The sequence below is a fragment of the Aristolochia californica genome, unplaced genomic scaffold, assembly GCF_029961685.1.
Source record: "Aristolochia californica isolate CCGP_79_NKW_82.1479 unplaced genomic scaffold, dmAriCali1.0.hap1 SCAF_9, whole genome shotgun sequence".
NCBI classification, from domain to species: Eukaryota; Viridiplantae; Streptophyta; class Magnoliopsida; order Piperales; family Aristolochiaceae; genus Aristolochia; species Aristolochia californica.
The window spans coordinates 30,194,732-30,217,490 of record NW_027182290.1 but is presented as its reverse complement, the minus strand read 5'-3'; the positions used below and the strand labels follow the sequence as shown (position 1 = coordinate 30,217,490).

The window sequence follows — 22,759 nt, the reverse complement described above, 5'->3', positions numbered from 1 at the left end:
TTTGAGTAAGTTTCTTACAAGTATTCTAAATTGGGTCTAAGACTTGCTCTTCTGATTCTTGGTTAGGGTAAGTGTTGTAGTTAACAGGTTTTAAAGACTGGAGGTTTATGTCTTTGGATTATCCATTTAAGCAAAGTTTAAGTTTGGGAGCAAAGGCTGTTGAAAGCTCATTCTTTTACAACCATTTCTTTTTGGATTTTCACCATCACTATGCCAAGTTTCCCAGTGATATATTACTCAATTAGCTTGGTACTCAAAACAATATACCTTCAAGGAAAGTATACTTTATTTGACACGCATTTTATAAAAAGTCTTAAATGTAGGTTGGAGCTCGAACTTGATTAAAATTCTTGGGCTCGAACTTGATTCCCATAACTATATGTTTTTCTAATAATAGCTTTGTTTTACCACATAACACTTTCATATACGCGTTGTAGAAAATCCTGAATGAGCTATCATTCCTCTAGTAACAAAAAAAAATTGGTATTTACTTGTTCAACCAGTTGTAACCACATAAAAACATGTCCACATGGACAAATTAGTCCGTTGGGGTGAAAAGTTAGAAAATCCGCACAAGTTGCCACTTACTCAATTACCCATTATCTTTTTAGGAGAAAGAAAGACGAAGATCGCATCTAGGGGTGGCATCAAATCGAGCCGAGCTCGAACTATTATATGTTTGAGTTGGACTTGATCTGAATACTTCGAACCTAAGATTTACGTCATGTGAAAAAAGGTATGCAAGACTTAAGATTTATGATTCTTACTGGAGGAAGATTTCTACCTCAAACATTACAAAACATTCACATCTGTGTTAGTTAAATCTCTACCATGTTATTATATAAGAACATTGTAGATCCCAGGATGATGTTAACTAACGTGGACTAAGTTATTCAATATTTATACATAAAAAAATTGATAATTATTTGCATAATCTTACCTTGCTATATGAATATCGTACCCTTTACCCTTTAGTGTAGGCTTACGAAGCTCTCAGACCCACAGAGTAATACGAAACACAGGTAATGACACTTCGATTCATGACAACTCCTTCATGTTCCAAGTTAAATATGTTATAATAAACTGCCATCAAGTTGGTCAAACATTTGGTTGTACATTGTTAGAATATTGACATTTGATCTCCTTTTTGGATCGATTCATAAAATTTCCTAACAATTACATCATCAATTGGGGCCCCACGGATGAGCAGCCCATGCCTAAGCGTCAGAGATGGCTACCTCAAACGAACAGCATATAGTTAACAATTATGAAATTATTTGGAATGATTACAAACTCACAGCTTTGTGAATAGCACTCATTTCATGGAGAAAAGTGTAGCTGAAAAAAGGATTCCTAACTGTTTCCACTGTTCCAAACATGTATGCGCGAAAATTGTACACTCCTCTCCACATTCGTTTACACAGGAAAGAGTAGCCTCGTGGGTTCATAACAGAAGACGGGGACCAAATTTACTTCCTTGTTATTGTCTAAAAGTTTCTGATAGTTGACATTTGACATGAAAGTAGTATTTGGAATGATTAATAACTCACATCTTTGTGGATAGGACTCGTTTCATGGAGTAAAGTGTAGCTGAAAAAAGGATTCCTAACTGTTTCCACTGTTCCAACATGCATGTGCGAAAATTGTACAATCCTCTCCACATTTATTTACACAGGAAAGTGTAGCCTCTTCAATTCATAACACAGGAAGAGGACCAAATTGATTTCTTGTTATTGTCTCTTTCACTAGTAAATAACAAAAAGTTTCTGATAGTGTCAGCACCCATTCGTCCGAGCTCCTTGGCTGGTCCAGGAAAACCTATGGTAGCTCAAGTCAAAGCCTATCTATTTGCAGCTAACTTTACTTAAAAGAGTAAATGATAGAGAATTGCAAGTTTCAATTAAAAACAATCACCAACTAATCATGACTCTCAGAGAGAACCCAAGGATGCCTCAGAGCCGCAGATACCTGGTAATTGACTAAATTGTATTTCTCTGATCTAGGGTATCTTTTCTTCTGGTAGGAATCTCTCTTTATTTGGCTGAAACATATTCAAGAAGCCGGCGATCAAGCTCAAAGTGCCGAGAAAGAATGCTCTGCAGGAACAGTAACCCAGAAAAAGCAGTGAGTTTAGATATATTCAGTTCAATTGAGCAGAAAGATTGAATAAAAAGGGATGAAAAGACACCAAAATTAGGAGCTGTATTATAATTATTGTTAATTTTTAATATTGAGAGCTGAAGCGTTACTTCAAAATACACAACCAAATAAAGTATTACTCCCTATCTCATATTATACTACTTGAAAATATGGTATTTTATATTTAAAAATAATAAATCCCCAAGGGCTTTCTTCAATTTGGCAAAAGACCAAAACAAGACCTAGATATAGTGTTAAAAAATCAGCTGAAGGGTAGTTTCATCATTTTAGATTAGCTATAGTATTCAAAGTAGAAATTATATTATTCAGCATGTTTAGATCTGGCTCAAGTTCAAATTTGGTGTATTTTGAGTATGTATATTAGGAGATATAAGAATTTAAGGGATGTGTAAGTGAATAGGGAGGTATTTGTAAATGTCTGACTTGAGTGAATAAAAGATGATGGGGGTCGAGCACGATCCCCAAGGAGAACAATTTCAGACTCTTTCTCATTCTTTTCCTCTCTTCTCTCTCATCTTCTCTGTATATAATCTTCAATATTACTTTTTTTTTTATGGTATCAAAGCAGTAGATCTTGGAGACAATCCTTCAACTTCCATCTCTTTCTTCTTGGAGCCTGTGAATTCAAGAAAGGAGGTCTTTTGAGGCTTCTGCATGACTGGTTAACAAAAATGAGGCTTTTTTCTCATTTTTTCTGCCAAAACCCTAGGGTTGATGGCTTCTACTGCATTTAAGTGCAGTCAAATGCTGAGAAAGAGTCTTACAGGGATTCTTTAACTGAGAAAAGTCCTATTCTTCTGGTGTGCAGCCCAATACTGGGCTTTTCTGGGTGCACCATCCACTGATAGGGTGACATCAGCCCTATTATTGGTTGATTTGCGATATTAGTTGGTTGAAATCATACATATTGGTTGATATTGAATTGAATTTGGCTTTCTGCACAAGAGTGTATAAAACCCCTAATTTCTGAGAAGTGGGGCCTACCTACCCTGCAAACCCATCTTGTAATTGAAGCTTTGTTTGCTTGATTGTGATTGTTGGGTGATACTTATGGCTGATCTCCCTCAAAGGAATCTGGAAGTTCTAAGGGAAAGGATACAATGCTAATTACTTTTGCAAGACTAAATGGCCAAAACTATCTTAGCTGATCAAAGTCAATTCAGATATACTTGAAGGCTAAGAGAAAGTCCAACTTTATTAAGGAACCCTTCTATTCTGCTGAATGATGACTCGGAAGCTGAGGGTAGTCAGGTGATGACTTGGCTGATTAACAACATTAATTCCAAGTTAAGGAATTAAGTTATGAATTTTGACACTGCTAAGGTTTAGAATCTACTTATGCTTAGGAGAGTAACTTGTCACGAGTTTATGAGTTACATGCCAGATTATTTTAGCCTCAAGAGACATCAGAGACCGGTTACATAGTACTACAATGAGTTGTTTGGTATACTGCATGAGATAAACATTTTTCATCCCTTTACTACTGAATAAAGGGAGTCTAGAAAACAACATGGACAAGTACATATTACAAAATTTATGGATCACTTGGGGCCAGAATTGGACACTGTTAGGATGCAATTATTAGGCTCAAAGGATGTTCAGTCTTTGTCCAGAACTTTTAGCAAAGTCTACTATTATATCCCAGGGAAGTAAAGATGTGACTAGTGTTCACATATCTGCACTTAATACTTTGGGCATCTTAGAATCATCTAGAGGTAGAGGTAGAAGTGCCAGAGACAGAGGCAGAGGTGATAGTAGGCCAGATAGAAAGTGTATCCATTGTGGCAGTCTAAACATTTCTTTGACAAGTGTTGGGCCAAGTTTGGTAAGCCTACATGGGCAAACTCACTTATCCATGAGAGTGCAGAGACATCTACTGGGCCCACAGTGAACATTGTATCACGAGCATCTGATGAGATGCAACAGTTACTCCAGTGTATGACATAGTTGACCGATGCTTCTATCCCTATAGCCACTCTGGCTAGTTCAGGTATGTCTGCTCTGCATGTGCATCTTTCATCCACTTGGGTTCTTGACTCAAGTGATACTACCACATGTCAAGTATGTCATCCCTATTTTCTGAGTTAAAAGAGTCTTTTGTCATTAAGCATGTCAACTTAGCTGATGGATCCATTTCATCAGTTCAAGGAATTGGTACATTAGTTCTATCTTCTTTCATGTCACCTCAGTTTGTACAATACGTTTTGATACTACCACATGTCAAGTATGTCATTCATATTTTCTGAGTTAAAAGAGTCTTTTGTCATTAAGCATGTCAACTTAGCTGATGGATCCATTTCATCAGTTCAAGGAATGGGTACATTAGTTCTATCTTCTTTCATGTCACCTCAGTCTGTACTACATGTTCTTAGGTTTCCTCTTAATCTGTTATCAATTAGTCAATCCACAAAGTCTATGAATTGTTCTATAGCTTTTATCCTTCACATCGTGTTTTCCAAGATCTTGAGACGAGGAGGACGATTCATTTCACATGTGAGAGAGGCGGATTGTACTATCTGAAAAGCCACTCAAGGATTCATTACAAGCATTGCATTATGCAGTCTCACCTTTACAGTGGCATTTACGGTTAGGCTAACCTTCTCTTGTGAAGTTGATTCAACTTTTTCCTACATTTTCTTCCAATCTTTCATTTTAGTGTGATTCATCTTAGTTTGACAAGCATCACCAGACACCTTTTCCATTAAGTCAATCCAAAAGTAGTTGCTTATTTGACATTGTTCATTCTGATGTTTGGGGTCCTTGTCATGTACCCAGTATTTTTGGTTATAAATACTTTTTTTCTTTTGTTGATGATTTTAGTCGAAGTACCTAGGTGTATCTCCTACAAGAAAAATCTGAATATGTTTCAACTTTTTTATAATGAAATTAAAGTTTCGTTTGATACTTCACTTTGTGTGCTTCGCACCGACAATGATCTGAAATTTATAAAAAAAAATGATTTATTTTATCAAAGTTATGGAATCATAAATCAATCTTCATGTGTATTTACTCCAAAGAAAAATGTAGTTGAGTGTAAGAACCATCATGTTTTGAAAATTGCACACACTTACACATGAATGTACCGAAATCATATTGGGGAGATGCATTTCTTACTAGCTTCGTCATTAATAGGATGCCTTCCTCTATTCTTGGAGGAAAAATTCCTATAAAAGTGTTCTTGCCATCTGACACCTTGTTTTCATTGTCTCCTCGAGTTTTTGGATGTATTTGTTTGCACATGTATTTGGTCCTTCTAGGGATAAACTATCTCCTCATGTAGTAAAATGTATTTTTGCAGGATATTCTCATACACTGAAGGGATACAAATGTTTCTGCCTTCTACTAAAGTGTCCAATTTTGTTTTCTTTGACTTGCTGTCAAATTACTACAAAAAGTTTGTTCTATCATTGTCTTTTTGCACTATTCCTTCCTTTGTGTAGGATGTTTTCTCATCCCGTCAATGAAAGCCGGCCTGGATGTTGAGATTGAGGCTCTTCTAGACAAAGGCACTTGGGTGTTAAGTGACTTACCTCTTCTGATGCTCTTTTGCTGGGTATGTACTGTGAAGTATAAGGCAGATAGATCCATTGAGAGGTACAGGTGATAGAAGCCCAAAATTACCCCTAGGAAACAAGAGAAGAAAAATAGAAGAGATGACGAGAAGAAGAAAAATAGAAAGAGGAGCCACCACAAAATAGAAAGTGTCACCTCCAAGAAACAAGGGGTGTGGGGTCAAAGGGCAAAAGGGGGAATGCCCAAGGGGTGTGGGGCATGATGGAAAAAAGGAGAAAATGTCCCTTCTTCTTGGTAAGATAATATACTACTAGATTAGATTTATCTTTAATTGATGTAATCTTTCAATTCTTAGAATCTCTCTTAGATTGATGTAATCTTTTTAATTCCCTAAAATCTCTCGAGTTATGTAATCCTAATTGATTAAGGATTTTTCCAAATAATGCTATAAATAGTAGTGTTGATTGAAGGAAGAGATCAGTTGAGCCTTTTCCAAAATCTCTCTTGCTCTCCTCTCCCTCTCAAATTCATGCCCTAGCACCCCTCCTCTCTTCTTCTCTCTTTTCCTTCTAGCTCTCTCTATCTCCCTCTCTTCCTCTACTTTACTCCTCTCTTCTTCCCTTCTCTTTTCCTTCTAGCTCTCTCTATCTCCCTCTCTTCCTCTACTTTAATCTCTCTCTTCAAACTCTTGCTTGAAATTTTATGAAAAGATAAGGACCTTTCACAAGTGGGTTCTTATCAACAAGGCTCGGTTGGTAGCAAAGCGGTACACTCAAACATATGGGGTTGGATTGTTTGAGACATTTTCCCTAGTTGCCAGATTATGTTATGTACTGATTTTGATCTCTTTGTGAACCAAGGGTGGTCGTTGTCTCATTGACTTTGAAAATGCCTTCTTGTGTGGAGACTTGAATGCAGAAGTTTATATGGAGTAACCTTCTGGATATGTAACTCAAAGGGAAATGAGCAAGGTACGCAAACCCAAGAAAGCTATATATGGTCTCAAACATAACCTTGGTGTGTGCTTTGAGAAATTCAATCAAATAGTTGTCTACTGGCTTTTCTAGAAGTCACTGTGACCTATCCCTTTTTATCATGAAGTGCCAATTTGGTATTGTGATTTTGCTAGTATATGTTGATGATATTATCCTATCCGGCAACATTGAGGAGGTTAAAGCACATATGGTCACTTTTTCAAAAAAAAAAGCACATAAAACACTTTTAGATCAAAGACTTAGGTCCCTAAAATATTTTCTAGGCATTGAGGGAGCTAGAAGTAAGGCCGGTCAAGAATTGACACAGAGAAAGTATGTCATAGAAATGTTGCAGGAATATAGTTTGTTGGGTGCTAAACCAGTGGAGGTCTCTTAGGAGGTTGGGCATAGTCTTCATGATGAACAAAGTTATGAACTTAACAACAAAATAGTGTACCGCCGATTTGTTGGCAAACTCATATATGCTACAGTCGTAAGATCTCCTTTACTGTTTTTTTTTTTTGAAGAGTCTATATTTATAAAAAAGAAAAACGTACAAACAAACCTAGGTCCGGGGGCCTACCTCCACAACAAGGCATTGGAGTGAAATGCCCGCTTTGGCCTGGGCATCTGCCAAGTGATTAGCAGAGCGGGGAATGTGTTTCCAGTAACAGTTTAAAAGAGAAATAAATTACATAATTCCAAAAACATATCCCAATGACGTCACGGGGGCCTGATGGAATTCACACACCAGCTGATGACCATCTTTGAGTCGCCTTCAATGCAGAGAGGACCCGAGAGGTGACTTGAGAAGATTTTGATACCATGTAATAGACCCGAAAGTTCCACTGTTGTAGAGTCCCAAGGGGGCCTGCATAGGAGAAGATGAGGTCGCCATTTGCATTGTGGATAACACCACTGAAACCAGCTGGACCCAGGCAATCAAGAGCACTACCATAAAAATTACGCTTGAAGTGGTCGATCAAAGGCGGGGTCCAGATGGCCATGATGGGGGGGCGAGAGGGCTGGGAGAGACCAGCGATTATCTACTAGTTTCCCTTGAAGTTGGTGTCACTAAAACTTCTGAATTCTTTTCTGTTGAGGAGCCAAGTAGTTACTTGGCTAGAGATTTATTCTATCAGAACCTCAATAGGGGAAGATTTGAATTTGAATTTCCTTCTATTACGTTCTTTCCAAAGAGCCCAAATGATATGACTAAAACAACATGATATAATCATTTTTTCCTGACTTTGGAAGTCTGGACTTAATGATTGAGAGGATAGTATCTGGTAAATTAGCCGCAACACAATATTGGAAACCAATTTTAATTAGAAGGGAGGTCCAGACCGAATGGGCAAACTGACAAGAGAGGAGAATGTGGTTGGCAGTTTCTGGGGCATCCTTACAGAAAGGGCAGAGTGGGTCCTGGATGTGGGTACCCTTGCGGATTAAGGAGTTTGAGGTTAGGATTTTATTCCTGCAGGTAGTCCAAATGAAAAATTTAGCACGTGGCATGGTAAGGAGGTCCCAAGCATAGGCTGCAGGGTGCTTTGGGTGGGCCGAGGAATTGTTGCATACGAACTGGTAGGCAAAGGCTGCGGAAAAAGACCCTTGCGGACATGGAGTCCAAATTAAAGTGTCATCTGAGTTATTGGGCTTTCTAATCGGGAGGCTATCAAGGAGCTCGAAGGCAAGAAGGGTATCAGGATCAGAGAGACGCCTTCTAAGGTTTAAGTTCCAATCCCCACTATCAGACCAAATGTCAGAGATAAAGGCCTCAGTATTACCCAAAAGGCCAAAGATTGCTTCAAAGTTATTTATGAGGTTTGTTGAGGCTCCATTTCCAATGTAGCATTTTACTCCCCTTTTGAATTCGGGAAGTAGACCGACAATTTTTTTCCAAACAGGTGAGAGCAAATAGAATCGGGCCCCCTCAGTCCACCATCCAGAGTGATGATTTGCTTTTGCTACAACGAGAGCTTTGCAAATTAAGGCAGGATGGAGATTGAATTTCCATATCCACTTAAGGAGAAGAGCAGAGTTTGTGGTGGTGGTATCCTGAATACCCAAACAGCCAGAGGACTTTGGTTTATAGACCTCCTCCCATTCAATAAGATGATATTTCTTTTCCCCATTTGGTCCTCCCCAAAGGAAATTTTCTTTTTAAGAGCTCAAATCTGTTTTTGACTGAAGCGGGGCACCAGAACATGGATAAGAAGTAGTTTGGGATTCCGTGTAAACAAGATTTGATCAGAACTACTTTTGCCGCCTTTGAGAGGATTTTCCCCCTCCAGGAAGCCAAGCGTTCAATGAAAGGGTGCCAAGAAGCCTTGGAGGGGAGTTGGGGGCTCAGAGGGAGCCCCAGATAAGTTCCAATTGACGTTACAATCTTGCACCCCAAATAGCTAGCTATTGAACCGAGCAAATCTGGCTCTATGTTGTACCCCAAAATGGAGGATTTCCCCCAGCTGATTTTTTGCCAAGATGAGATTTCAAATAAGCTAAGGAGGGCACTTAAGTTGTGAATTTGGCTGAGGGAGCCATCACAGAAAATGATTGCGTCATCCGCATATTGAAGGAGGCCAACGTCAAGAGCTAGATCAGGGAAGATAGGCATGAGCCAACCTGTCGTTTTAGCTAACCTGACCATGGCCGCCAAATACTCCCCAGTGAGAGTGAACAGAAAGGGGGATAAAGGATCCCCCTGTCTGATACCCCTAGAGCCTTTGAAAAACCCACAAGGCTTACCATTAACAAGAACAGAGTAAGAGGCATTAGAAATGCAGCTTCTCATCCAGAATCTCCAATGAGTAGGGTGGTGTGTTCAGAGGTCACAATGGAGACCCTATTCTTTCTTTTGCAGGTCCGGTGGGCATTGCCGATTCTAATACTGCAGAAGTTAGTGTGCTCTGCTGTTTGGCCTCTAAATCTTCAGGGATTGTCTCCATGACAAATTAATCATTGAAGGCGACTCGAAGACGGTTATTAGTTGGTGTTACAAAGACAGCTTCCCCCCTTGTCGCCACTGGCCCATCACTGATAGTATTGCTGACATTGTATCTTCTACACATTGTAATTGGACATACTGACAAGAGAAAGACACCAAATTCATTTCTTCTTCAAATGTACTTTTTTTTAACAATTTATTTCACAAAGCAACTTATGTTTTGTACAAGAAAGTTGGAGATGTTTAAAAAAGAAAAAAGAAAAATTAAGAGAAGGGCAGATAATGGGTGTTATGAAATGAATTTAAAATTTCCATTGAACAGGCACAAGGCATATACCTTAATATTTCAACTTTTTTTCACTGAGTTCCAAAGAGACTTTGTTAGCATTTCATGGTTCATGGTGAAAAAAAATGTATTTGTTTAATTTTAGTTTCTTTTTTTTTTTGAATGTTGAAGAAATTAAGTCTGGAAGCCCATATAATGGCAACTTTGGCCATAGAGATTTTCTTAAAAGTAGAATTATTGAGAAGATGTATCATGGAGGTGACCCAACATTTGGCGGACAAAGATCGGACAAAGATATGACGATGATGGGTGATCTTTTTAAGCTACTAGTTGGAGACATTTGCTGTGCTTGTCTTCTTGGCCATCATTTAGCTGACAATGTATCCTTTCTTTTTTGTCTGAACAGTTTGACTCTAAGAACTCTTTGTCATGCAATTCTAATTTTTTTGCTTCATCAATAAACTAAGCAGAAGAAATTTAGTTGCATCTGTTTTTCTAGTGTAATAATTTTTAATAGGCTTATCAACTGGTTCAATTGATAACCTGATCTTAGAAACAAGGAAACTGAGGTGTGTCTCGTTAAAGTCCCATTAAATCTGAAATAAAAACACCTTAAAAGTAAAAAATGGTGCAAAATGAAAGTGAAAACCTCAAGCTTTACATCAGAGTTGTGTCAGTATAGATTTTTCTAAAACTTCCATGATATGTTTGCCCAAGAGGTAATAAGAGCTTGTCCTAGTACTCTATCTACAGTCCTGATGACCCAATAATTGTATAACCAAATCACTCCACTGAAAAAAGCCAATCCAAGTTTGCCCCAATTGAATGTAAATTTGAAAAAAATAAAATTTAAATCAACATATTCGGGGATCTTGGGAAAAAGGGGCAAAGCATAATTACTTCGTTCTTCTTAAAAAAACAGAAGTCAAGAGGTATAAGCATATCATGCACGGTTATCAATAAACAGTTTAAAAAAAGGTAGATGGAGTAAAGAAGCCATAACTTTCTATTTTACACTCATGTATCAAATCTAGGAATGCAAAATATTTGACCAAAAAAGACAGATTAAAATAAGAACATAAATCACCTACTGTCATAACGTTGATTCAGGATTGATCAACACCATGTGATGTGTAGATTATTCACAGGAAGTACCTTAGTAATTTTTGTAGAAGAACCTTTTCCCTCGGTATCCAATGGAGGAAAGCGAGTAAATTCCACAGCTTTGTCAAATAATATGTAGGTTGGAAGCTGGGCCAAGCTCACTGCCAATCAAACAGAAATAATGGGAGAGGTGACAACAACATGAACCCCCAAAACTTGAAAGAAATAAAAAATAATATTCACCTCCAAGAGAAAATAGTATTAAAAAGAAAACAAATATAAACAGTACAGTATAGGTCAGAAATCACATGTTTTGATATGAATTCCTTACCACCCAGTGAAATACCAAACTTTTCTGCGGCATTTGGAAAGTGTCCAAGATCCACAGTAACAAAAGACAAATTTTTACTTGAATATCTGTCAACGAAAGTCAGAATGAGTTAAGCACAATGAGCTCAGTCCATTCAGATAATGGTTTTAACATCAGATAGGGCAATATCAAACAGGAACGATGAACTTAAATAGAGACAATAGGAAGGGACTCACGTAATTGAGAGATCAGTAAAAACACGACTTTGACGAATGCATGTAGAGGAGAATGAAGCTCGAAATTCAACCTGCCAGCAACAAAATTTCTGTTCATAGAGAAGCAGTTAAAACAACCTACCTTCTTCTACATGACTGTCTCACGATCAGCTTAGCCAAAATACAGAAATCTACTCTTTTTCTATGATTTTCTATAGTAAAAATAAGGTGACACTTTATACACAATTCTCTTGAAGAAGGCATCGAGCATGCAACAAAAGGCAGCAACTTGTGAGCTGAAATCCACCATTTAGAGCCTTCAATACACCCCAACGAACTTAAAAAAACTGAAAATAAAGAGATTTGAGGGAGAAAATGAGAGAACGAAGAATGAAAAAGGAGAGGAGAGAGAGCAGCCTTGGCTACATTGAAGTTCATGCCAGAAAAGCACGAGCTTCCTTCTTTTATTTCAGGGTTTAAGTCATAATTACATAGATGACAGAAATACCCCTAACTACAAAAATTCACATATCTCCTAAAATACACCCCTGTTTTAAATGAGACTTGAACTGTAGGGATATAAAAATATCATCTATCTAACAGACATAAGCTGGGATAAAACACATATGAGAAATGGCCAAAATACTCCCAAACTATATTTTAACAAAAAGTTCCAAAGGAGCTCCAAACTCAATCAACCACACTTCAATTTCCTAAGAATTAGGTCATGTGGGTCTCACACTTTGAAATTAGGGCATACCCACTCCAAGTCCGACAACAATATCCCAATTAACCTTCAATTCAATCAATAAACACCACAACATGACATTCATATCACATTCAGCATGATGATGCAGGCATAGGCATGATGATGCAGACCCAGTACTGGCTGAGGAGAAAATAGTGAAGCAAAAAGCTTCAACAAGGGTCCCTTAGGGACATTGGGCATAGTAATTGTTCAATTAGCAGCAGTAGCCATCAACCAAATGGTTATGGCAGTAGAAAAAAGAAAAAACATAAGATTTTACCCTACTAGAGAAGAAGTCGAGTGGAGCCCTTCCTTTAGGGTTGAGAAATCTGTGAAAGGAACATAAAATCTGTAGAAGAAACTGCCAAGCATGGATATTACTGCTTTGTTACCATGATAAAGATGCAAGATTGAGAGAGAATAAGGAGAAAAGAGAGAGAAGTGACGAGAGAAATAAGAATGGAAGAAGCAGCAGCAGCAGGAGGCTGCATTGATCAGTCTCAGAAATTGAGACTGGTCTCTCTTCAACACTTCTCATAAGTGATTTTGGGTAAAAGGACAAAAATACCCTTAAATATAAATAACCCAATAACTCTGTGTATACTCAGATTCTAATACGAATTGAAACACAAGAATATGGAATGTAACTTAACCTGTTCATACTATACGACACCTATGTGACAAGGGCAAATGACCAAAATACCCCTGTATTATGTATTTTAACACTCCCCCGTCAAGCTGGAGAGTAGATGTCAAATGTCCCAGCTTGTTACAAAATCCGAAGTGTTCACTTCTTCTAAGAGGTATAATAAGCACATCTGCAAGTTGCTATGAGGACTTCACATACAGAGTAACCACTTTCCCAGGTATGACAACATCTCTAATAAAATGACAATCGACTTCTATGTGTTTTGTTATTTCATGGACCACTGGGTTACTTGCTATTAGTATATCAGTTTAATTGTCACACTTCATAATCATAGGCTCTGGAAGAGGAAAACCCAATCCAACCAGAACTGACTTCACCCACAAGTTCGGTGACTATATGAGCCATTGCTCTATATTCGGCCTCGACACTAGATCTAGCCATTATTGTTTGTTTGTTGCTTTTCCAAATCACCAAGTTACCTCTAACAAAACAACAATAACCAATGTAGATTTCTTATCCATTTTGCACCTAGCATAATCTGCATCAAAGTATCCCAATATATCAATCTTCCCATTCACAGTATAAATTAGGCCTTTTCCAGGAGCCCCCTTTAAATTTATTTTAAGATTCTCTGAGCACCTTCTAAATGTAACAATCTCGGGTTGTCCATAAACTGATTCACCATTCCCTCTGCAAAAGATATATGAGGCCTAGTGTAGCATAGATCAACTTTCTTACTACACGTCTATACTAGGTCTTATTCTTGATTATGGGACTATGAGTCATGAAGATCAGCATTCACTTCCATGCGGGTCTCCACTAGCTTAGCACCCAACATACCATACTCAGTTTGTTAAGTTGTGGAGCCTAATTAATGCCTTATGCTGAGTCGGTACACGGATCATACCAACACCGAATGATCATAGTGACTTCTATAAAACCCAAATCTCATCACCATCTTACAAAAATTTTCAAACCACGTTCTCGGGTTTTGTTTAAGCCTGTAAATAGTTTTCTTCAACCGGCGTACTTTGGCTTTCTCCACCTGAGCAACATACCCCGGAGGCTGCTCTATGTACAACTCTTCCTTCAAGTTACTATATAGAAATGCATTATTCACATCTAACTAAAATAGTGGTCACCCCTGGTTTACTACCACTGAAACCAAAATATGAACAAAAATGGGTCAAACAACAGGGGAAAAAAATTTCAAATACATCAAACCGAATGTCTGTGTATGGCCCTTGGCTACCAATCTGGCCTTATCCCATTCAATAGTCTTGTTTGCCTCACCCGCCCCAAAAGGTGGGTCACAAAGACTCTAGTGCCTCTAGATACCGAAGTACCCTTCTCATCCATAGCATATTTCCACTCCGGCAAAGCTATAGCATCCTACACTAAATGAAGAATAGAGGACAAAGAACATAACAAAGGACTTGTATGATGGGGACAAGAAATCAAAACATACATAATGAGAAATAGGATGATTTACATGACCTTTTACTTTTCCAAAGGCCAATTGGAAGATCCAAATCAAATGAAGTCAAACTTGTAGGCAAAGAGGAAGATGACTGGTCTTGAGAGGCGAGCTCATGAGCTGGACAGTCAATAGGTGTTGTTGTAGGTTATTAGACAACGAGAACGTCTACTATATACTTGAAGTGTTGGAGAAAACCTGCAAATGGTGCATCCATAACAACAATAGAAACTGGGCTATCTACACAAGGTTCAAATGAAAACTAAGACTTTGTAAAAGATGCAAAGTATGGGGTGTTCTCAAAAAATATAACATTAGAAGAAACATATGTCTTTCTTTTAATTGGATCACAACATTTGTGTCATTTCTGATGATGTGAATAACCCAGGAATACACATTTAACAACTCGAGGAGACAACTTATCAATAGACATATTGAATAAATGGACAAAATGTGTAGACCCAAATATCCAGGGAACAACATCAACCAATGTACACGTTTGTTTTAAAATTTGCATAGAAACTTGTCGTTACAGAATAGATGAAGGTATTAGGTTAATCAAATAACACAATGTTAACACTGCGTCTCCCCAAAACGATTTCGAACATTTATGAAATAATAAAGAACGAGTCGCTTCAAGAAGATGTTTGTTTTTATGCTTAGCTACCACATTTTGCTTGGGAAAATAGACACATGAAGTCTAATGAGTAATTCCACGCAAGGCACAAAAAGATGCAAACTGTTGATTGAGAAACTCAAGGTCATTAACACTTGCATCAAACTAATTTCTTATTTCATTAAGGAAATTCACAAATACATCAAAGACCTCAATTTTTTCCCGTAGAAGATACAATCTTGTAACTCAACATAGACCTCATACATCGGAATGAATTAACTCAAAAATATGAGAACTACAACTAGAGCTAACTGAAAAACTAGGTCTATGATGTTTTCTTAGTTGACATGACATGACTCACAATCAAAAGAAATGTTAGTAGGTAAATACGGAAAGGACTAACAGAGTTTTGCTGGTGATCGCAAGTGCCACAAGAGTGGAGATTCTATTGCAATAAGGGCCATACTCATCAGAGTAGAGACACCATCCAACAAATAAAGCCTGCCCTGCTCATGCCCCGAACCAATCCTACTCTTCGTCTGCAAGTCCTGAAACACATAAGAAGTAGGAGAGGATGTTATTGAACAATTGGGAGACTTAGCTATTTGACTAACAAAGCGAAAATTAACAGGAAAATTAGGAACAAACTGAATAAAATTCAATGACATTTCAGAAGTGGGTTGTACAGTACCCTCCCCCTAAACTGGGGAGGTAGAACCATCAACTAAAATGACCTAATGTTAGAACTAAAAAGGATTAATTGACCGAAACAAAGGCCCCATACCTGACATGTGAGTAGAGGCTCCTGAATTGATGATCCACGAGAGAGAGTGGGACACATGCAGTGTTGGCATACTTGTGCTTGCCATCGTGGCACTTGCTGAAGTAGAGGTATCCAGCTCTAGGGTAGGACAAGCTTTTTGTAGTTGTAGTAGACAAATGGCCAAGTTTCGAAAGTAACTGCTATATTTATTCTTGAGGACCCGGATTAGAGTATGAATCAGGGATCTTAACAATAGAGTTAGCCCAGGCTGGTTTTCCAAAAAAAAATCAACATTTATGGGAAAAGTGATTGGTCCTCCCACAATGAACACATCTCGTATCCCTTATGCACTCTGACCATGGTCACGAGTAGACGAATCTCGCCCACAACCTCTACTATTGTTCCCACGACCTCAGTCTCCACCTTATTATAAGATGATTGAAGGTTGATAGAAGTTGCATTAGACGGTTGTGTATTTTTTCCACTCTTGCTTGCCACTACACCATCTACATGTATGACTCTTTTAAAGGCATGTTCAAGTATAGTTACATCATCATTTGCTAGCAACTGGGGCACTTGTATCTAATTGTTCTCTTTCTGAATGTCTTCAACGTTCGTCGTGAAGGGATGAAAGGTGTTGATTTCCTGCAAAACACCCCTCATCTCAGTGAAGTAATCAATCACTGATCGGTCATTCCTCTTCATATTGAAATACCAAACATACAGTTCATATATGTGAGAAAAATTACTCTCCTGAGATAATATAGAAGTTATTGTATTCCACATCTCTTTGGCTGTCCCATAGCTCAAAATTTGATCAATGAATTGGGATTCCATATTATTGACCAACCAAGTCATAACTTGGTTATCTTCAGCCTCCCAATCTTCAGTGATAGGTCTAGGAGGATAATCTCTTATGTATTTTTCTTTGTGTTTGACCTTCAAGAACATAAAAACCAAACAAGACCAATTCAATTTGATTGAAGTTATCTGCATGGAACTTGAATTCTTACTTTCAGAGCCCTCAAAAGTTGAAACGCAGCAAGTTGTGTGCTGGAATCCACCATTTAAAATCATCAATCCACCCCCAACGAACTCAACAAAACGTTCCAAAGGAGCTCCAAACTCAATGGAAACACACTTTCGATTTCCCAAAAATTAGGACGTGGCTCCCACACTTCGAAATTAGGGCATACCGACTCCAAGCCTCGCAACAATATCCCAATTAACCTTCAATTCAATCAATAAACACCACAACATAACATTCATATCACATTCAGCATGACGATGCAGGCATAGGCATGAGACACAAACCCAATAATGGCTGTGCAGAAAATAGTGAAGCAAAAAGCTTCAATAGTAGTGATTGCTCAATTAACAACAATAGCCATCAACTGAATGGTTATGGCAGTAAAAAAGGGAAAAAATTGAGATTTTACCCTACCAGAGAAGAAGTTGAGTGGAGCCCTTTTTTTAGGGTTGAGAAATCTGTAAAAGGAACTTAAAATCTATAGAAGAAACTCCCAAGGATGGTCATTACAGCTCCAATACCATGATAAAGATGCAAGATTGAGAGAGAATAAGGAGATGAGAGAGAGAAGTGAAGAGAGAGATGAATGGAAGAAGCAGCAGCAGCAAGAGGCTGTGTTGATCATTCTCAGAAATTGAAACTGATCTCTCTTTAATACTTCACTTAATTGTTTTGGGTAAAAGGATTAAACTGCCCTTAAGTACAAAAAAACCCATAACTCTTTCTATACACCTCAGATTCTAAAACAAATTGAAACACAAGCATAAGGAATGTAACCTACCCTGCTGGTACCATATGACACCTATGCGACAAGGACAAATGACCAAAATACCCCTGTATATGTATTTAACAGACAGAAATGATAGTTTTGCTATACATAACCTCCTTATTGCTTTATTTCCCTTAATGTTTCATTTTTGTTTCCCTCCCAAACACTTAGTTGCCAAAAATTCAAAACTCTCCTGTCATATTATAACCATCAACAAAGAAAAATCAAGTCGCTTTACCTCTAATTTCCACCATGTACCCTTAATCTTCCTCTCAAACTTCATTCAGTAGGAGAAGCAAGTGGCAAGACATTGAAGCCAACAGCACTCCTGTAAGTCCTCTTCTTCTCGTTCCTCTTCTCTTCTTCCTCTTTGTTTTCTCTCTATTCCTTTTCTTTTCATGTAGAGAGGGGCAGCACTGCCCCTCTGGATATAGAGGGAGGGGGAGGGTCACTCCCCTCTTCACCATCTCCTTCATAAAATTTAGACAGAGGAAAAGGAAAGGAGGGGCACAACCCTCCACTTCTCTCCATGCCAGAGCGGGCACAACCCTCCTTCTGTTAGGAATTAAACGCCCTAATTCCAAACTAACGAGAACAATAATAATAATCGTGAAAGAAAGGAAAAACAAGCACGAAAACAAACAACAAGATTTATACAAGTTCACCTCAAGGTGAGACTACGTCCTGTCTTCCACCGCTGCAGTAATCCACTATGAAGATGAAATAGTTTACAAGAGAAATTGCACACTTACATGTGTTTCTTTCTAACCTCTTGGGCTGCAACTCATGATGCTCCTCGGATTAAGATCATCAAACCCTAATAGCGGCGCCCCTCAATTATAAAGACAAAATTAGGGCTCCACAACCAACACCCCCTCTCTCCATGTCAGAGCGGGCACAACCTTCCCCTTCTCTCCATGCTAGGAGGGGCACCGCCACCGTTCTCTATTTTTCTGAAATGGAGAAGGTGCTGACCTCCCCACCCTCCCTTAACCTAAGCTCGAGCTGAACTAAACTCAAGCTCCAGGAGTTTAGCTTGACTACGAGATCACGCCTGGAGGTTATGATTGGAGCCAAGCCCGAAGAATGGCAGGCTTGAGCTCAACTTGGTTGGTTATCACCCCTAAGGAACACAATACTTTATAAAGATTACCCTTCTCCATGGGGCTTTAGCAAACCTCCATACCCCTAGGAGACGAAAGTTCACAGCTTTTAGCCTCTTTATGCCCCACTCACAGCTTTGACTCCATGAAATACTTTTTTAAACACCAAAAGAAAAAAACAAAACCAAATGGTGAAAACAATTGACTCTAACTGCCATTTGTTATGTATTTATCTATGAAAAATTCGAAGTAGATTAAATGACATGAATTCCATCCTCTAGTTTGTTTACTAATGTATCCTACACTAGGGTAGAGGATCCTGCAACACTTCATTTCCAAAATGGAAGCGCCTCCATTTCCTTTCGACGAGCAAAGGACAGAAATGGAGAAACCATTTGAATCTTCTCCTGATCTAGAGCAAAAAAATCTTTCACCTCAATCCCTATCAGAGCAGCAGAAGCATTCGGCAACATCTTGGACAAGGTCTTGGCCGACAGGATGGGAAGAATCTCCGGAAGGTCTCTCTTCACCCGAGACCTGGAATTCCAAATACACACGCAGTACCATGGAGGGAAACTTGAGTGTTCCATTATGCAGCGGCGAGGGGAAAAAATCATGGGTATGTTATTTCTACCTCAAAGCCCCACCTTTGGTCTGGGATGGAAGAAATTCCGCCTCTCACTCTCACAAGTTATTCAGAAAGCCCCCCCAGAAGCCAACATCATTGCCCCGTACCAGAAAAAGACCGACCCTCCATCTCCACCCATCTCCCCCTAGGAAAAAACCGCGCCCCCACCTCCCACCATTTCCCCCCAGAAAAAAACCGCGCCTCAACTCCTGCTCCCTACCCCACCACAAAACCCGGAGCAAAACTTCAAAACCCCGCCCTTGCCCACATAAAAAATTAACCATCACGAGAGCTACATCTCACTGATTCTCCCAGACCATGCCCTAAGTGAAGGTACCAAACGCTTATCGATGGCCGCAGTCATCTCAGTCCACCCCGATTATAACTCCTGTGCTCAACACCTCACCCCGGCTATCTTCATGCCATGCGCCCGTTCTATGCCCATCCCATCCTTATGTCAAAACAATCCTTCCTCCCATTCGTCTCCCCCACCACACATCAGTCTCTTGGCTCTCGTCCTATCGACGCCAGAATCCCAGATTGACATGAGCCCACTCATCTCTCCTCACCCGCCCATTGGCCTTTCGCCGACCCATACACAAACCCCGGAAAAACATCTACCCCGAAACCCCCCACCTCAAGACTCTCTCAGCCCCTCTCAGCACCAAATAGCCCAGTCCCACTCCACATGTCTCCTCTCTAACGCCTATCGCCTCCTTATCCCCCCTCCCCTGTCAACCGTCAGAAAACCAATCCCGAGGATTCAAGCTTTTGTTTCCACGAAAGGGATCCATTGGAACCACCCCTCAAACACTCTGACTCCCTATGATTCCTCTATCCCCTTTGAACCCCAAACACACACTCCCAAATTTTTGAAAACAAGCATCTTTACCCCAAACCCTCTGACAGATCTCAAACCTTCAAATCCCCCGTCTGTTGCTCTCAATTTGGACCTTCTAGAGCCTTCTCCCCAGTCCCCCCTTGAGATTGAGATCCCCGGAAAATCTTCAACAAATCAGCTGTCCTTTCAACCCCTCCACCTCGAGCCCGCCAGCCTCTGGCTCTGATTCCCAAAATGATGATCTATTAGTCAGCTCCCGAGGATCCTCAACCCCTTCCCCCAGACCTTATCTCTCACATACTCCAAAAGAAGAAACAAAAATAAGGAGAAGAACACCGCCCCGAAACAATATTGCCCAACTTCGGACCTCCCTCCACTCAATCCCCCCCCCCCCCCCCCCCCCCCCCAACCTCATTGGCTAGGCAACTTCCCTATCATCTTCTGTAGGGAGCAGGGAGCGGGTCGCAAATATGCAACAACATATACTGGCCCATTTGGACATCAGCTGGTGAAAATGTTGGAGCTAACTTGGGAGTTCTCCAAATACTACCATGGCCTCTTTTCTTATACAAAAGAGGATATTCTCAACATCATGATGGCATGATAGTTTTCTTTTGGAACGTCAGGGGAATCAGCTCGCACTCCAAGCATGACATCATCAAACCAACTATTTTTTTACTGTAAACCAAAGATTGTAATCCTCACGGACACTAAGCTGCAAAGTTTTGATAATTTTGTTGCTCGGAGTCTCTAGTACAGCTCAGACCCTGAATGGGCAACGATTGATGCAGTTGGCCACTCCGGTGGCATTCTCGTCATTTGGAACCCCAACTCGGTTGAAGCCATATCCTCTAATATTGGCCTTTTCTCTCTCTGTATTCGGTTCCAAGATAAGACTTTGGGCACTCACTGGGCCCTTGCGGGCATATATGGCCCATCTCGGCGTGGTGACCAAGCCACTTTTTGGGAAGAGTTACTATTGCAAATTCAACAATGGGATTTACCCTGGCTTCATGCCGAGGACTTCAATGCCACCATCCATTGCTCCGAAAAAAGCCCCCCGCAAAAAAAATCTCCCCCACTATGAGAGCCTTTTCGGACCTCATTTGCAGTCTAGAACTTCTCAAAATACCACTATCTGGGAACCCCCCCCCCCCCCCCCCCCCCCCCCCCCCCCCCCCCCCATACTCTCCAAATTAGATCGTTTTTTGGCAAATAACGACTAGTTGCATCTCTTCCCCAACACCTCTGGCCAAGTCCTTAATAAAATTGACTCTGACCACTAGCCAATCCAAATAAATACTCACCCCCTAGTTTGGGGACACCCTCCATTCCATTTCGAAAACTCCTAGTTTCTCAATGATTCTTTTGTCCCCCAACGGAAAGAATGGTGGGAAGAATTCAGTCACCACCCAAACCCTGGTTGGTCATTTCCCCTGAAGCTCAAAGCTCTAAAGCTAAAGATCCTGCCCTGGGCTCGAGGCCTCTCTGCTGCTGTTGCATCTGGGAAAAATTCTATTCAGCGCCATCTATCTAAGCCTGATCTCCTCGAAGAGCAAAGGTCACTCTCTTCTTTTGAACTCATTCTTCGAAACCATTTAAATTCTGATCTTTCAAATTTTCTTAAGAATGAAACCACTCACTGGAAGCAGTGGGCCAGATTCCGTTGGCTGACCGACAGGGATGGAAATACAAAGTTCTTCCATGTCGTTGCCTCAACTCCTCGGAGAGCTAATCGTATATCCTCTATTCCTCATGAAGACGAACAGATTACGGATAGCATCTCCATTGCTAATGTCCTCGTAAAGTTTTTTACAGATCTCTACACAAAGGAATGTTTCAACTGTCCTACTCTTGATCAAATCGAGTTCAAACATATCTCTACCTCAGAAGCTGCTGTTCTGGAGCACCCTTTCTCTCTAGAGGAAATTGATGTTACTACACTTGGTCTGCCGAAGGATCGAGCACTTGGCCCAGACAGGTTCAACGGAGAATTTTAGAAAAAATCTTGGGGAGTAATCAGAAATGATGTCCATGCCTTTGTAAAAAACTTCCATCAAGTAGGCATCATTCACAAATCCATTGGAGCCTCTTTCATTGCCCTAATTCCAAGAAAAAACCAACTCACCTTCCCTCAAGACTTCAGACCTATCAACCTAACCACCAACTCATACAAAATTTTAGGCCGAATTCTTTCCAACCGTCTAAGGGCCATCCTCCCCCGTGTTATTAGCCTATGTCAAAGTGCCTTTATTCGAGGCCGCAATATCCTAGACCCAACAATGGTTGCTCATGAACTACTTCACTCGTTCAAAAAATCCAATCAACCAAGAGTTGTCATCAAATTAGACTTTGAAAAAGCCTTTGACCGGGTTAACTGGAAGTTGATTGACCACCTCTTTGGTGAGTTGGGTTTCACCACCCGCTAGAGATTCTAGATGAGAAGTTGCATTTCTAATGCTTCATATTTTGTTCTTGTCAATGGTAAAGCCATGTGGGTACTTCAAAGGTACAAGGGGTATCAGGCAGGGAGACCCACTCTCTCCTTTCATCTTCACCGTTATTGGGGAGCACTTCTCTGTCATGGTTCGACTGGCTAAAAGTTCAAGATGGCTCAGCCCCATCT

General features: G+C 39.9%; 1 protein-coding gene across 3 annotated transcripts in view; it reads right to left on the bottom strand.

The window, feature by feature from the left end:
• Positions 1-1,469: 1,469 nt before the first annotated feature.
• Positions 1,470-22,759, bottom strand: part of LOC137940333 (uncharacterized) — a 45,461-nt gene continuing 24,171 nt past the window's right edge. The window contains exons 7-11 of one of the 3 annotated variants that reach the window (XR_011110316.1): positions 11,531-11,619; positions 11,316-11,401; positions 11,036-11,145; positions 1,969-2,096; positions 1,470-1,818 (exon numbers count right to left, since the gene is read on the bottom strand). Coding sequence is in view for 2 of the 3 variants with exons in the window: in XM_068785340.1 (XP_068641441.1) it covers positions 2,034-2,096; positions 11,036-11,145; positions 11,316-11,401; positions 11,531-11,619 (348 nt within the window). In the remaining variant the exon portion in view is untranslated. Of the gene's footprint in view, positions 2,097-11,035; positions 11,146-11,315; positions 11,402-11,530; positions 11,620-22,759 lie in introns of all 3 variants that reach the window. The other 2 variants (XM_068785340.1, XM_068785341.1) reach the window with 2 other exon arrangements.